General features: G+C 39.8%; 1 protein-coding gene across 18 annotated transcripts in view; it reads right to left on the bottom strand.

Moving 5' to 3' along the window:
• Window positions 1-16167, bottom strand: part of TENM1 (teneurin transmembrane protein 1) — a 1403901-nt gene that overhangs the window by 214883 nt on the left and 1172851 nt on the right. For 15 of the 18 annotated variants that reach the window (XM_073361279.1, XM_073361281.1, XM_073361273.1 and 12 more), the window contains 2 exons: window positions 7246-7338; window positions 5031-5269 (listed from right to left, as the gene is read on the bottom strand). The exons of 1 other annotated variant lie outside the window; for it this stretch is intronic. In XM_073361279.1, coding sequence (XP_073217380.1) covers window positions 5031-5269; window positions 7246-7338 — 332 coding nt within the window. The remainder of the gene's footprint in view (window positions 1-5030; window positions 5270-7245; window positions 7339-16167) is intronic. 2 more of the 18 variants (XM_073361277.1, XM_073361278.1) reach the window with 1 other exon arrangement.

Genomic DNA, 16167 nt, shown 5'->3' with positions numbered 1-16167 from the left:
CAAAAAGAAAGATGGATCTTGGGAAATTACCCAATTTAACACACACATTTTCTAGTTGAAAAATTTAATGAAGGTGTGTTTTACAATAGAAAATGTACATTAAATTTACATTTAAAGATAATTTATTCTCTACTATCCTTCCTACAGAATATTTAATATCTATTAAAGAAATACATATTTCTCACACAACTAGAAGGCAATGTTCTATCACAGACATTGCTGGGAGGATTAAGATAAATAAGATGTGCCCTTAGGGTGACCAGATGTCCCTATTTTACAGGGACAGTCCCGATATTTGGGGCATTTTCTTCTATAGGCGCCTATTGCCCCCCACCCCCATCCCGATTTTTCACACTTGCTGGTCACCCTATGTGCATTTAAGGCACTCGTGGGGTTCTGTGGGGCTTATCCCACCCTTTGTTCAGTACATTAGAAAGGCTAATAAGGAGGCAGGACTTATGGTACTATCAGTGTGCTGATGGTATCCAGCTCTAATCTCCAGTAAAGGTGGTTAGGCACTTTGCCCAGTGGCAGGATGAGGGATGAAGTGAGATGGTATTGGTGGGATAAGGAAAGCAACCAGATGAAGTTGAAAGAAAATCTACCCTCCAATTGTTACACAAGTTCACAATAGGGGCAGCTTATTACACACTCATCTGCTTTTAAATCATCACATACCGCAGAGGCCAAGCCCACTTTCCCATCGGCATTAGAGTAGAAAGTCAAAACTTTCCTTCTGTTGTTAATAGCATCTAGGTCTTTGTCACCTGTTTAGATTACTGTGGTCTTTGTCACCTGTGGCTAGATTACTTCAATGAGCAATTAATGGGGCTACATATTGAATCAGGTGTCAGAAACTTTGGTTAATACAGAATTCGGCTGCATTTGTTAAACAGAGCTTCTTGAGAGACATATATTGTGGGATGGGGGACCTGGGATCACAAGAAGATAACACTGCTGGTTTTGGTTGAGGGCTGATGGTGCATGCTGGATGGGGGTGTCTTCTTCTGAGTGGGAACTGATGCTGTGTGTTGCTGAGTAAGGGAGTTGAGGGACAGTTAGGGAAGGTACTGTGTATCCTTTCCTCCTCTTCCTATCAATACACTTGCAGTGTTCTCTGCTTCAGGGAAGCACTGCTTAAAGATAGTGAGAAGCTGTGAGAAGGAGACACCTCATTATTTTTAAAAGCTGGCAGGGAGGGTTTGAAGAGTGACAAACTGCAGCAGCAATGGGGAGGCAGAAACAGGAGAAAGGAGGAAGAACTACTCCTCCTTCCTTCTCCTTAGCTTGCTCCTTCTGGGTCCTAGCAGCCATTAGCCATTTTAGTCTCTTTTCTATGCCTCCTCCGGCCACGCTTTTGCGTCTTGCCTCTGGATCATGATCCCTATTTGTATATATTATTCTCAGGCTGGAACAGTGATTGTGCCAACTCCCACTTAAGTTTTCCACACAAAAAACACTTATTCAAGCTTTGTGCATACAAGATGTTAGGCTACTGCTCACTCCAATACATATAAATGAGTCTTGTACATGTAATTTTCAACTGGAAAACTGAAAGCAGTTCCAATGGCTGTTTAGTTATGATACACCTCTGCCTTGGGAGACGCTGGCCAGATAGCTGCAGCAGGACACTCCACTCAGCCAAATACGAAAGAGCAAGATAGGGTTCAGGTAGTGGTGGCATAAAATAACTTAGAGAGTTTTGTGTTTGGTGGAAAGACAGTTTTTCACAGAGTGAAAAACACCAAGTGGAAAACATCAATGTGTAGGATTTTCAATGACACTTAAGGGAGTAAGGCACCCAAATCACTTTGAAATTCAATTGGATTCGGGGACCCAAATCCCATAATACACTTTGAAAATTCTAAGTAACATTTTATTTTTCATAAACATGGGTTTTCCATATCTTTTCAATAGATTCAACAGCAGTGAAGTTTCTGGCACATCTTTAGAATATACTCCCTGATATTATTATTATACAGACAGGTTTTATATTCAAAACATTATTTTGTAAAACTGTAAAAACAGTGTTTGTGTTGAAGGTAGGCTCCTCTCTGGGGATCTGGGGCTCTTCAATGTTCTGAGACAAAATTAGCATTGCAGAACAAAGCAAGATGTTCATCAATATCAAACTTACATGGCAGCATTGTTTTAATTACCATGTATGCTCTCACTCTATACACCAATGTGATGTTTTTCATCTTTCTCAGGGTCCAGTAAGAAAAATATATTACTTACATTTTTAATTGAAAATATTTAATCAATCAAATGCAAAAAACAACAAAAATGAGGGAAAAGACACAAAAAGAATTCTTGGGATATATTTTTTGATACTGGAAACTGAAGTCCACTATTTAGTCACAAAACAGCTACTGTTCATACGAAACAGTACAAGGCAAAACAACAGCAATGCAAACCACATTGTCCCACTAACGTACCCCTTTTAGGTATATATGAGAGGGCAGTTCAGCCTCTGTGTCCCTTCACTGGAAGAATTTGATGCAGAGATTGACAAAGACAATATCACTGGTGATAGAGCTTTTGTAAAATGGAATCTGTTTGCTAGAAACAGCACTGAAAACAAACTCATCACATAGGTCACTGAGCACCAACCAAACGTTAATGACTTTGTCATTATTAACTTAGACCAAATTTGAAATACAGACAAGAAGCAAAAAGGTTTCTAATCCCGTAACCCCTGAGGGCATGTTTACACTAAAAACTTAAGTTGACCTGTATTAGGTAGACTCATAGCCGCTGCAGTAATTACTGGAGCCGTGGTTCATGTCACACTATCCTCTTTCGGTCGATGGTGCATGTCCTCAACGGGAGCGCTTCCATCGAGCTAAGAGGGGCAGTGTGAGGAGCTGAGAGCCCACGCTCTCAGGTCTGCTTGCAGCTCCCCACCAGGAGCCTGGCTGCCCCGCTGGCTGCCCCCAACCTCTGTTCCCTGATCTTCACTGGGAGCAGAGCAGCCATCCGGGTTCTCGCCATCCCACTCAGCGCTGGGAAGCCGCCCGGCTCTCACCTCTCTGCTCTCTGCTGGGAGTGGGGCAGCTGCCTGGATTCCCAGAGGGGAGTGGGGAGCCATGAGCCTTGGTGCAGCTGGGCACCTTGTGGGGAGTCTGGGCAGCAGCCTGGCTTGGAGCGGGGAGCTGGGACCCGAGGGGCAGTCCAGCTCCAAGTGGAGAGCTGGGCAGCGCCAGCAGCCCCGCTGGGAGTGAGGAGTGCTTTCTTGTCAGTTTCACTGACAAGAAAGCCCTGAAATTGACAAGAATGGCAGCCAACAGCAGATATAAGTAATACAGTGTCTACAGGGACACTGCATTACCCTAACTACACTGATATGAGCCCTACCCATCTTGTGGAGGTGAAGTTATTATGTCAGTGTAGTAGGGCACTCAGATTGGCAGGAGCAAGGCTGTAATATGTACACTGACATAGTTAGGCTGACATAAGCTGCATTTGACAGGTTTCAGAGTAACAGCCGTGTTAGTCTGTATTCGCAAAAAGAAAAGGAGTATTTGTGGCACCTTAGAGACTAACACATTTATTTGAGCATAAGCTTTCATGAGCTACAGCTCACTTCATCGGATGCATACTATGATGAAGTGAGCTGTAGCTCATGAAAGCTTATGCTCAAATAAATTGGTTAGTCTCTAAGGTGCCACAAGTATTCCTTTTCTATAAGCTGCATTATGTCAACCTAATTTTGTAGTGTAGACCAGGGCTAAGTCACTTGATTTTTTTTGCATGGTAGCACTTTAAGAGATAATGCCAATCTGTATCTTCTAGTACTGCAATATAGTTCCTGTAATTATTGATTCTGAAGGGTGTATGTCCAATGACTATGCAAAACTATAGGTAGACGCTACACGCTTGGTGGTATTGCAGATATCTGGTATATCTAAACACCTCTGAATACTTTTTTGCTAAGTGGTGCCCTCTCTTTCAGATGACCCCATTTTTAGTATTCATACTCAAGGCACAAATATGTATTGGATATTCAACTTTTGCTTGCTTATGAAGTGATCACTATATAAACTAGGAAATAATAGAGTATGCGTGTGTGTGAGTGTGTACACAAATCTACAAAACAATTCTATTTGTTTGAAGAATATTACAGTCATATGTTTTAGAATTCAAGACAAACATATATTTTATAAAACTCAAATTTTAGACTACAAAACCATCCAAATGTGGAGACTAATGTTCAATGAAACTAAAATGTCATCTAGAAAGTCAATAAGATTTGCTGTCAGCTGAGTATGATTTTTAATCACAGTGACTCCAAGCCCACCTACAATATTCTTCTTCCGAAAGGAAGTAAGGAGAGTTTAGCCATTTTGATTAATTCTGTCAGTGCACTGTAATAACAAAACTGCAGAGTTATTTACTAAGCAAAAATGAGCCTGAAATGAATTAAGAGTGCATTTCAATCTGTACAACATTTTTTTTAATCAAACATAAATTCAATATAGCAATAGCAAAATATATCTTATAAAGAAAATATGGCACAAATATTAAGTATATTTAAAGATAGCTGCAAATCTAGTCAAAGAAACTGAGATTAAGGAGACAATATCAGTGTTCTAATTTGTGATCACATCACAGAAACTAAATGTTGCTAGCAAAGCAAAATCTGACTGGAAGTTATTTATCAACATTATTAAAAGGAATAGAAGTAGCAGCAAATGTTATAACTCAGTGTGAAAATCAGACCAACTTTTAATTTAAGGGAAAATGGTCAACGACAGCAATTAAAACCAGTGGGAGTCCTCAACTAGTGTAAACATGTTGTCTTGAATAATATTTCTTGTTTTTAATAGGTAGTATTTGTGGTTAACAGAATATGAGTTGATTAGAATTCCATCTTATTTTCAATCTCTGGCCTAGGTTGTATTTTGCTCTCTGGGATTTATGAAGCACTCCCCTGCAAATGTTATTAGTAAAACATGATATTTATATTACGTTGAAAACAAGTATGGTAATTGAACAGAAAGGGTAAAGAAAGGAAACAAAAAGCTTACCAATAACATAGGCTAGCAACAGTGCCAGAGTAACTGTAATAGCTGTAGCACTCAAAGCAGTGCACTTCCAGTTGCAGCACCTGTGAGGTTTGTTAAAAGTGAAGGCAGGTCTAGAAAATGTACTTCTAGGAAGTGGCCTAGGAGGTGGAGAGTAAACGGTATTGGATGTTAAAGGATAGTTCTGACTGGCTGCACTGAAGATAGCTGAAGAACCAGATCCATGTTTAAATAGGAAATGCCTATGAAAAGAAGACAAAGAATCATGTTGTAAAAACCAAATTCATCCTCTAAAAGAGAGAAATCAACTGCATAAACATTATGTGATAAATACTTTGGGTTCCTACAAAGATATACCACAAAGACAGAAGATGCATGCATGGGAGCAGTCTCTGTTTTCTGAGTCTGAAGTATAGTCTTTAGCCACATTCGGACTTTCTCAGTCATTTATTAGTAGGGCTTCCGTTTTGGGGGGTTTATTAATTTCATTTTTTGAGGTTTATTTTGAGTTTTACGTACATGTCCAAAAATCAGGGTGGAGGGGGGTTCAGGGCTCTTTCTTTGCATATACTGTAGTGAGTAATGTCTATGATATATATTACTCATTACAGACGTAGATATTGTAACGAGCGATCTCTTTGTAATTTTCCCTAGTGCATTTTAATGTAGTTCTGTTTCAAAGAGCACTACATTAAAGTTCACTAGGGAAGCTTTAGTGCTTACCAGCAGGGTTCTACACAGTGCAACATGCTGATGTGCTTTAGAAAGCAAACCGCCGTAGTCCGCATTACTGGTCCATGTAGACAAGCCTTTAGATACAAGTAACCATTTCCAGTATTTTTCTAGTGATTACTGGATAAACACCAATTTAAATTTATTTATTTATTTATTGTGTATTAGGGTGCTCTATTGATGTTTATTATCGAAACCCAAAAATCAGAAGCCCTATTTATTAGTAAAAGAAGACAGAGGAAATGCATTCTAAACTGTACTCTCAGTAGCCCAAATCAAGAATGTTAAGAAATGATTATATTGCAACAAGCCCATTTGACCTTAAATATATGTTCATGACAAAGGTACAATTAAATGTACAATGGGGCAACGAGTATAATATTCAATATTTTTATTGTAGGATTTTAAAGGAAAGGTTAAAATTCTCAAAGATGCTAGATCATACAAAATAAAGGGTAGAACAGTTTAAGTTTTTAAAGGCCTTTGTGCTCAAATCTCTTCTATAGAAAGAGTAAATCAGAATATAAATTCTCACATTAAATTTTTTTGTCATCCACACTGGGGGATCTTTTGATGATCCACAAAGCCAGATTCTGAAACCCTTACTTATATTGAGTAGCACTTACTCATCCAAATCTTCAGTGGGATTACTCACATGCATGGGCACTGTTTAACATGAATAAGGGTTACAGAATTTGGTGCTTACATATGAGCATCTCATGTTACTTTTCTGCTCAGCCTATTAGTACACATTTAGGATTTCTTTATTATGCACTCACATTTCACAATATATTGTGCATATAATTTCACAACAAATATTTTGAGTTTGACCTTTATGCACCACCTTACTTAACTGATAGTAATTCTCTGAATTACTCAATACAATAATGTTATATAAAATATTTGATTTGTGTAGATTAAAGAACGTTGTATATCATCTAAAGAGAATTTATCCATATTTCTACCATTTACATTGCATAGAAGATAGCACATGCATTTTAGGACTTAACACTTTGCTTGTCACGTCAGAGAAAAATCAAATAGCTCCATTACTACATTTAGTATACTATTTTTAATGGTCTGTTTTGGGATTTCAAGTTCAAATTAAGACTTAGCTTTTTATCAAGGACCTCATCCAAGGCCCACTGAAGTCAATGTAAAGATTTCATCTGGCTTTGGATTCGACACCTCAGCAATATATCAGGAAATTTGTTTTGGTCTACAGTAGGAGCCTTACTTATAGGATCCTGCATTTGCCTACATAGTCTATCTCTCAGGCATCACACCACTGCAGTCTCTGGGTACCAATAACATTACATAAGACATCAAACCACCTGTAGGACTATATTCTTCTCCTTCCCTCATATTAGACTGTGCATAATTATTTTGGGTGGAATATTTCTTTCACTTATCTTTAGGGTAATGATACCAGGCCATTCTTTGAGTTGTTATGGTGAAAAGGCTTTTGCAAAGATGTGGGTCTTACTTTTCACTTGGTAGGTGGCAAGATACGTGGTCATCCTGATTTCTGGTGGAAGGGAATTCCACAGCCGAGGGCCAGCAAAACTCCCACTCACTTCTATGGGAGCAGGATCGGGACCACAATGTGAAATAAGGAAAAAGGATAATAATAAATTCTTGTTTGTTTTCCCAAGTCAATATTTCTTTAATTGGTTTACAATTTTTGGACACAATGAGACGAAATTGTTATTTCCTTTAAAAATGGAGACCTATTGGATTTTGAGAGTTAATGTAAATGGTCTAATATATGCAATATTGATTGTTCTATATGGTACATAGTTCAAAAAGATCAGAGGAAAAGGCAAGGAAATGCTGAACTGAAAGCTATTCTTAAGGCTGTAATGGTCTAGTAATCAATAGCCAGCATAATTTCATTCTCTTTAAAAGGATTTTAAAATGTTGGTTCATAGCTTGATAGCAAAATATTTCAAAGTACAGAATATATTTTGTGTTAATACAAGAACAGTATTTGAATTAAACTACATTTGAGCTAAATTCAACTCACATCCCTTAAGATAGACAGAGGTCTATATATGCAGTTAGGAGAGTTTATGTAGCTGTAGTTTATTATTATACAACTAAGCAGTGGCGGATTAATGATTTTGCTGCCCCTAGACCATGAAATAATTGCCTCCCCGCCACCAGCAGCTCACCTCTGCTCCGCCTCCGCCTCAGCCTCCTCCCCTGAGCGTGCCGCTGGGTCATGCTTCCCCCCGCTCCCTGCCAGTGCTTGTGCATGAAACAGCTTCACGAAGGAGGGAGGAAGAGGGGGGAACGCGCTGCGCTCAGGAGAGGAGGCAGAGCCGGGGCGGGGATTTGGGGAAGGGGACCAATAGGGGCAGGGAGGGGGTGGGGAATAGGGGCGGGGCTGGGGGTGGAGGGCGCGAACCGGTGCTGGGGGAAGCAGCCTCTGGCTGGTATTATAAATTTGCTGCCCCTGCAAATTTGCTGCCTTAGGCCTAGGCCTTGTCGGCCGAGGCGTTAATACACCGCTGCAACTTAGATTAGGATGTAATGCTACCTTAAAAGTGATCTACCAATGATGTACTATCAAGAAAATGGCAGGTTTCAGAGTAACAGCCGTGTTAGTCTGTATTCGCAAAAAGAAAAGGAGTACTTGTGGCACCTTAGAGACTAACACATTTATTTGAGCATAAGCTTTCGTGAGCTACAGCTCACTTCATCGGATGCATACTATGATGAAGTGAGCTGTAGCTCATGAAAGCTTATGCTCAAATAAATTGGTTAGTCTCTAAGGTGCCACAAGTACTCCTTTTCTTTTTGCGAATACAGACTAACACGGCTGCTACTCTGAAACCTGTCATTATGCAAGGCACTGCGTTTAGCCGTATCAAGAAAATGTTACAAATTGTAACAGTTTATGCATTCCATGTTTAGGGGAGTATAACAAGTACATAAACACGTTTTCATAGTATCTGAAAAACAGCAGAAGCATAAAGACAAATTTGCAATGCTAGACTGTATCTATGTTCTCATAAACTTAGATGACTACTCATCTGTCTAAGTACACTGCTTCTCCCCAAAGGACTTTAGGAATACTAAAATGTTGCTATCAATTCTATAAAATTGGGCTCTATGTACAGAGCAAAATGTTAACAACTATAGTCCAAGGTTTTATATGTAAATACAGCTTGGTATGTATTGCCTTCTAATAGTAAAGGCAAGACATTTTTAAAAGACTCCAGAATGCAAGGAAATTGAGAAAAATTATAAACATGACTGATGGAAGCACCTGATAGTAAACAGGAAAGTTTTAAATGTTCATGTGTCAAAGTGTCAAAAAATCTGTAAAATGGAGATAATATTCTCTCACTCAAAAATACAATATAAGACAATCTGTTTGTGAAATATAAATCATTTAATAACATTATGCTGATTCCAAGAAAACATTCCAAGAATGATTCCAAGAAACATTACGCTGATTCCAAGAAACAAAGGAAGATAGTCACTGTTGAGTAATTATTTCACTGTGTAAAACATGAACTTGAAAAACTTCTTTCCCTTCTAGCAAATGAAACCATTTCCTGTGGCCTCTCTAACTTTTCTTGCACTCAACTAAAATTTCTCAGCCTCAGGTTCACATCACAGAGGAACTGCACATAAATCCAGGAGGGTGAAGCTCAAACAAAAAATGCACTGTAAGTTAATGAAAAATGATAAAGAAAAGCAGTTAATGGGATTTACATATCTATTTATTGTGATGTTCTTTTACATGCTTTTGGGGGGCTTACCTGCAGTAGCAGCCTAAGTCCTGTGCAACCTCTATATGTTGCTGTACCTGATGTACAAATGTGACTGCCAGGCAAAGCACAATGCTTGATTCCCTTTCCTGGTCCTGTCTGACTCTTGTGCCAGTGGCCCACAACACACAGAATTTTGTAACTGCCAATCGCTGCCCTGAAATGTACACTTTTACTCTACCTCTTGAATGCATGCTGCATTTAAGGAGTCACTAGTCTTCATAAATGTGGTGGGGAGATTTGCCACAGCATGAGGGGTGATGCATGAGGCAAGAGGTGGGTATTGGAATGTTTTGAGTATACAGAGATGAATGGAGTATGTGGATATAAGGGAGGAGGTAGCTAGCTAGTCCAGGTATTATTTCTTATAGGGTCTTGCAAAACCTAAGACTGGCCCTGATATCCATAATTCATTTCAGAGGACCATAATGAAGGACACTCCTTTCCTTAAAATGATATTCTTTATAATATTGGAAGAGACATTGGACAGGAGTTCTGTTTTAAAGGTTGTCTCTTATGGCACATAGGAAAAATTTTCACATGAATGAAAATATTCCTCGTATTACTTTAGAGATGACTGTTTGGATCTGTTTGGATCTAGATCTGAATTAGCTTCAGGTTAGGGATCAGGGTCTGGATGTGTGGAAAATCAAGGGTAGGGTTCGGTGTCTGAGCTGACATTGCCAATAATCTGGCAAACGCTTGAGAGGTTTTAATACCCTTCTGGTTTTGAATCTGAACCAATGTCAAAGACAGTTAGGGAAAGGCTACATTTATGCAATTGCAACCCTAAAGAAGCAAACATATTTATATGGATATTAAAATCAGATACACATAAATATATTATCTCGCTCTTCCACTAATTTTATGTAACTCATCTTAGCTCTTTGGGATAGGACCATGTCTGCCCCTAAGCGTTACAGCATCCTGCACAATGAGGCTCTGATCAACATTAAGGATTCTGAGTAACAGCCCTGTTAGTCTGTATTCACAAAAAGAAAAGGAGTACTTGTGGCACCTTAGAGACTAACCAATTTATTTGAGCATGAGCTTTCGTGAGCTACAGCTCACTTCATCGGATGCATCCGATGAAGTGAGCTGTAGCTCACGAAAGCTCATGCTCAAATAAATTGGTTAGTCTCTAAGGTGCCACAAGTACTCCTTTTCTTATTAAAGATTCTGTATGCTAGCATCATAATAATTATCAGTAATTACCACAACTATTATTTGAATGTGTTTGGATTTCAGAGACATCTTTGTCCATTTCTGATTTACTTTAGAAAATGTGGCCACCAACCTTTTGCATGCAATTTTCACTTCATGCTCTTGAAACAAAAATACCAGTGAAAATTCATAACAAAGCAAACAATAGTATCATATTATATTTTGGCAATGTTTTTGGAGACCCATACAGAGTAATCCAATAATAATTACCCTTATGATAGTGATAAAATACTGCTACAGTAACCAGGTTAACAACACATAACTACCCTTTTTTATATCTAACCTGCTGAGAAAATTTCTTTCTGACCTTTCAGAGTAGCAGCCATGTTAGTCTGTATCCGCAAAAAGAAAAGGAGTACTTGTGGCACCTTAGAGACTAACAAATTTATTTGAGAGTGAGCTGTAGCTCACGAAAGCTTATGCTCAAATAAATTTGTTAGTCTCTAAGGTGCCACAAGTCCTCCTTTTCTTTATGACCTTGTTTTCCCAGCAATGGCCTGGATTAAGTAAAGGACATTGAATCACTTCCAGATGTAAAGAGTGGGGCTGGCAGTTGGCTACTTACCCCGAGTCCTAGGTTGAAATATCCAGGTTTTAAAGTCTCTATGTTCATTTTTCTATTTAAAATATTCTCTCTCTCATTTCCATTAAAATGACTAATTTTTGTAAGAGAAAAAACAAGGTAAAGGGCAGCGTTGAAAACATTCCACTGGTAAAGCTGGAGAAAATAGGAATGCAAGAGAAACACTAAAATGTCCATAAGATTAATCTGCGTTGCACATATGAAATATAAAAGTCAACTGCATAATTAAATGGCCACACAACTGAACTTGCACATATTTTCAATTTCAAGAAATTGAAATTGCACAATAGCAAAACAAACTACTGAATGTCTGAATAATAACACATCTGGGAAGTCCTGGGTTTGGTCATCTAAGCATTTCAATTCATTTTCAACTCAGTCATCTAATTGTATCTCCAAATGTAACCGTGGTTGTCACAGTAATTCTGAGCTAGGTGCCACTGAGAGAGGTGAAGGAGATGTGGAGATGTACAGCTGCTGAGCTTACAAGGTGGAATCCTCTCTGACACTGTCAGAATACCTTCTTGAGGTTCCCCTAAAGCACACGTTAGAGTGGCAGCTACAGCAGATTTGGAGAGGTCCCAGTATACTTGCCCTTCTGTTCTGGTTAGAATGGATTAAAGGCAGAGCCATGGACTCACGGGTTCTGTCTATACTTGCAGGTAGGGATCTGATTCCCAGCTCGTGTAGACAGACTCATGCTAGGTCTCATCGAGCTACCACACTCAACTAACAGTGTAGCTGCTGTAGCACAGGGGGCTGTGAGCAGAGGCATAGGCTAACTATCCCTAGAGCAAACCCACCTGAATCCTGGGGGTATGTACTTGGGTGAAGGGGCTAGCCTGCGCTACCATGGCTATACTTCTATTTTTATCATGCTAACTCAGTAAGTGTACGTCTACAGAAGCTGGGAATCTCACCCCTAGCTTGTAGCGCAGACATAACCTTTGAGGTTAGAAACCTGAATTTAGATTTCCATAGTGGTTTCTAGATATCACTGTTATAGGAGCAGCACAAGAACCTAAACAGAATATAGTTGAAATACACCTGGCTTTACAATAAATCACCAGTAAAAATGGATTTGCTGCCATATTAGTTCCTAACAGATATTTGCCTATATCACAAAAGACCTTGTATTTTGGCACAAATATACGGTGGCCATGCTACTATTTTTAGCATGCTAACTTTATGACAGAAATCATGACTATGTCTATGCGAGCTGGGAATCACACCCTGAGCACCAAGTATAGATGTAGATATAGTTACCTGCCTCTTTTCAGACAGCCACCCCTGCAGGGGCACAAAGAAGAAGCATGGATTGCACTCTTCAATAACATTCTGGCAAGTCCTTGTAGAGAGGCTACCCAGAATACAGCTCTTGGTTTGGAAAGCACTTCTCTACCCGCAACAAGGGGATACCAATGGTGTTATACCATGTACCAACAACAAACCTAAACTATAGCAAAAACATAATGAAACCCACTTTCTTACAAAAAACAAATACAAGTGAAAAATGGGATATGGCTCATTTTTAAAAGCACAGGACCAGATGCTACCCTGAATTATATCCCTTGCAGCGTTGTTCCCCATTCTGTCTTATTATGTGCAAATACTGCTGGAGCAAGAATGCATATAAATGAAGGGGAAGGGAACAAGTGGTCATGCAAAGCTTTCTCTAATTCGTCACTTAATCTGATATTATTTTTACATACACACGTGAGATAATTTTTAAATGTCCATGATGCAACTGTATAATCTGTTAGGAACACACCTGCATGCAAAACATAGGTATTTCAAATTGGACTGGTTTCTTAAATTGCTCTTATGAAAATGTTTCTTTTTATGTTTATCTTTACATATTCTTTTAAAATTTTGCCCTGTAAACCTGCGGATATGATAGGATGTGTAAAGAGTCTTTTGTGTTAACCATTTATCGCTGTATTATAAAATACAACAAAGAGCAATGTGCTTCTGATTCATGTGTTTGAATTTCTGACAGCCTATGCAAGCTTTTTCTGTTAACCTTGTAACCGCACCTCAAGACTCTGACACAGAAATCTGGGACAACAATTATATAAATGCAGGACAAAGAGCCAAAATCAATCAAGAATAGGCTCTAATAATGGCAGTGTCAGAAATACAATATTAAGTCAAAGTCTTTTTTATAGCCTTCATTGGCCATATAGTGAAAAAGCAGCCAAGTGGTTTGAGCATTGGCCTGCCAAACCCAGGGTTGTGAGTTTAATCCTTGAGGGGGCCATTTGGGATCTGGGGCAAAAATTGGGGATTGGTCCTGCTTTGAGCAGGGGGTTGGACTAGATAACCTCCTGAGGTCCCTTCCAACCCTGGGATTCTATGAGAAGTCAGTCTTGAAAATATCACTGTGTGTTTTATTATAATAGTATTTGACAATAGATTACTACTGTTAAAGCAATTTATGTGTTTCTATTCTAAAATGATTTTCTGTGGTTTATACATTACATTCATCATAATATTGCCAGGTTTCAGTGCAGTGGATGGTTTAAAAAAGAATCCAGTGGGAGTTCCAAGTAACCCTATGGGCTGCTTGGCACAGGCCCTGAGCACAGCACTGTATGCTGTGGGAGTGTGCCCCCATGTGTCACATACCATGTGGCTTCCCATATCTCATCTCTCCTACCTTCTGTGTGGAAGAGAGGAATGGGCTGGGACTTGGGCTTCCAGCCAGGGTCCCTGGTTTGGGTTGATGGTACAGAGGGGGTATTGTCCTCATACCAACCCTCAGGTCTGTAGAACCCAGAGCCATTGCTGCCCAGTTGAAATCTGCACTAGAAAGTCCTGAAGGTGGTCTTGTAAGTGATTCCCCATTGGTTAATAGTTTTAATAAAGTTTCAGTCTCCAAATTCAACCATACCATGATGTACGTATCTCACTGTTTCCATGTCTGCATTAGTTTGACGTTTTGATCATGCCAAAATGTAAGAATCTAAAGTTTGCTGCCTAAAAACTAAAAATGTAGTTTAAATAAGCAGAGTTGAGGCAAAGGCAACTTTGAAAATGTTGCACAGTGTATCTATATATTGAGTAAAACTATTGTAACATTTTAGCAGAGTGTGAAGATTTTCAATTTAGTAAGGCCTTTGTGTTATGCTTCTAATTGAGTATATTGTAATGCTTATACTGTAGTTAGATTGATCAATACCTGGTAAGCAGTGAGAAAATCATATCTATCTAGAAGTTGGAATTTCAAATTTTTTCATATTCCATTTTTAATCTTCACCTCTAGAGAGATTAACTTATTGCTTTGCCCGTTTACATCAACAGACTGTATTTGCCTATATGACATAGTAAAGTCAGCATGAGACTGGGGGTCAAGAACTTCTGAGTTCTAATTCCAGGTCTGTCACTTACCAAGGGACCGATCCAATTATCATTAAAGTTAATGAAAATGAGTCTTTTGGCTTCAAAAGTAGCTGGAGTCGGCCATTCCAGAGTAGCCTTGATAATTTAGGCCTTGTCTATGCTGGCAAGTTACTGCGCAGTAAAGCAGCTTTCTGCGGTGCAACTCCCGAGGTGTAGACACTGCCAAGCCACTTAGTGCGCAGAAACTCCTCAGTTGCAGTGCTGCAAAAAACTCACCTCAATGAGAGTCGTAAGCCTTAAAGCGCAGAGGCTCCAGCGCTGTATTGGCAGTGTAAACGCATTACAGCACAGAAAGCAATCAGTTGGCCTCCGGAAGTGTCCCATAATCCCTCAAGTGGCCACTCTGCTCATAGTTTTGAACTCGGCTGCCCTGGAGACATGCGCCCCTCCCCTTTCATAGCGCCGTTTTTTGACAGGCCCTGTATGCTGTGCTGATGTGCTCTGGGACACAAAGCAAACCATTAATGTGGAATGCTCATGCTATTGAACACACAAGCAGGTGTGTGTGTGTGTGTGTGTGTGAGAGAGAGATTGTTGTGCGTGTGTGTGTGTGTGAGAGAGAGAGAGAGAGAGATTGTTGTGCAGAGAGCTGGGGAGGGAGACGGGGGCTGATGTCGGGTTTCCTTCTCCCCCTGCCTCAGGACTGGGGGTTGCTTCCTGCCACTGGCTGAACTTACAAGACAGCATGTTGACACACTCGCTGTCCCCCAAAACACACTGTCTCTCTCACCCCATATACCCTCTCCTGCCACACACTCTCCCCCCCCCAACCCCCATTTCAGTTGAAAGCGGCTGGCAATGTAGTAGGATGCACATGGAACAGTGGGATGGGGAAACCTGCATCATGTGACACTGTGCCTGCCCCATGAGGCATTGCAAGAGCTCCTAATGTGCATGCGCTCATCCATCACAAGGAGCACAGCGTGGACATTCAACAGCGGTTTAATTCCAGCGCTTTAATAAAAGTGGTATAGCTTGTTGCGCAGAAACTTGCCAGTGTAGACATACCCTGAGTCACCCTATCTTCACCACTTGATTTAAGCCCTGATCTAACCCTCACTCTGAAGTCAATGGCAGTCTTTCGATTGACTTCAGCAAGAGTTGGAATAGGCCATTAAAATCTCTGCCTCATAAGCTATACAACTGTTGTAGTTCAGTCTGTAAATAAATGAACATTTTAACAGTTAGAATCCACTAATACTTGAGAGGGGCCAGGTCCAAAATACTCCTAGATAGGACCCCAAATATCCACATACTCAAAGGTACAGCCAACAGCCATGCTGCAATGTAACTGTTGCAAATTTCACTTACAGATAACTATGCTTGCAAGGGATACACCGCAGCATGTACCTAAATAGCATTTTACTTTCCAAATATTTCAAGGGGCTACATATTTTCTGGGAATCACTTCCAAATC

Source organism: Lepidochelys kempii, chromosome 9 (assembly GCF_965140265.1).
Source record: "Lepidochelys kempii isolate rLepKem1 chromosome 9, rLepKem1.hap2, whole genome shotgun sequence".
Lineage (NCBI taxonomy): Eukaryota > Metazoa > Chordata > Testudines > Cheloniidae > Lepidochelys > Lepidochelys kempii.
Note: the sequence above shows the minus strand (reverse complement) of the source record. Positions and strands in the feature narration are given on the sequence as shown.